Source organism: Penaeus monodon, chromosome 19, assembly GCF_015228065.2.
Source record: "Penaeus monodon isolate SGIC_2016 chromosome 19, NSTDA_Pmon_1, whole genome shotgun sequence".
Taxonomy (NCBI): Eukaryota; Metazoa; Arthropoda; class Malacostraca; order Decapoda; family Penaeidae; genus Penaeus; species Penaeus monodon.
The window spans coordinates 31760570-31761320 of NC_051404.1; the positions used below are offsets into that span (position 1 = coordinate 31760570).

At 38.3% G+C, this 751-nt stretch overlaps 1 protein-coding gene across 1 annotated transcript in view; it reads left to right on the plus strand.

The window, feature by feature from the left end:
* LOC119585177 (transmembrane protein 242-like) overlaps positions 1 to 751 on the plus strand; it is a 2448-nt gene extending 1697 nt beyond the window's left edge. The window contains exons 2-3 of the mRNA XM_037933816.1: positions 124 to 362; positions 522 to 751. Coding sequence (XP_037789744.1) covers positions 124 to 362; positions 522 to 695 — 413 coding nt within the window. The 3' untranslated portion in view covers positions 696 to 751. The remainder of the gene's footprint in view (positions 1 to 123; positions 363 to 521) is intronic.

The window sequence follows — 751 nt, forward strand, 5'->3', positions numbered from 1 at the left end:
TCAGAACTGCTGGTATGAAATATGTGAAAATTTTGACTGCTACCCATAGATTTGTATGTAATAAGTATTTCTTGCTTATTTGTTCTCTCAAATTTAAGCTAAATAAATTTCACACCAATACAGCTGCGGCCTTTCTCACGGGCGTTGCTGGAGCATCCATGCTCGGAGGCTTTGGGATGACGTTGGGAATGGCCAAGAAGAAAGACCCACACATGTTTAACAAGGGCATGATGGGAGCACGGGAATTACAGGAGGCAGGTGGAGCCTTAGCCATGAGAGCTCTGGGGTGGGGAACCTTCTATGCTGTGACTGGCTTTTCCATCTTCTGCTTCTGTGCGTGGAAATTGACGGGTTCGAAGGATGTAAGTAGTAGTTTTGTTATAATATATAAATTTTTATATTCTTTTTATTTATGTGTATTACTATCTATTGATATTTACTCTGTACTTGTATATTATTGTTTACTGATATTTGCACAGCATCAACACATTCAATTCTTATTTGTTTTCCCTCTCTAAAAGCTACAAGACTTCCGGATGAAGGCGGGAAGTATACTCCCAAGAATACCTAAAAATAATCCACCTCAAAGTAGGACAGAATTTGAAGGGCTGACGGACCTCCTTCAGTACTTAATTAATGAAGATGAAAGAAAGAAACAGGAGCAAATGAAAACAAAACTGGCTGGACCAGATTAAAATTATTTGCATTTCTGTTTTTGGCCCAATAGTTGTACTATTTGCTGTAAACAATA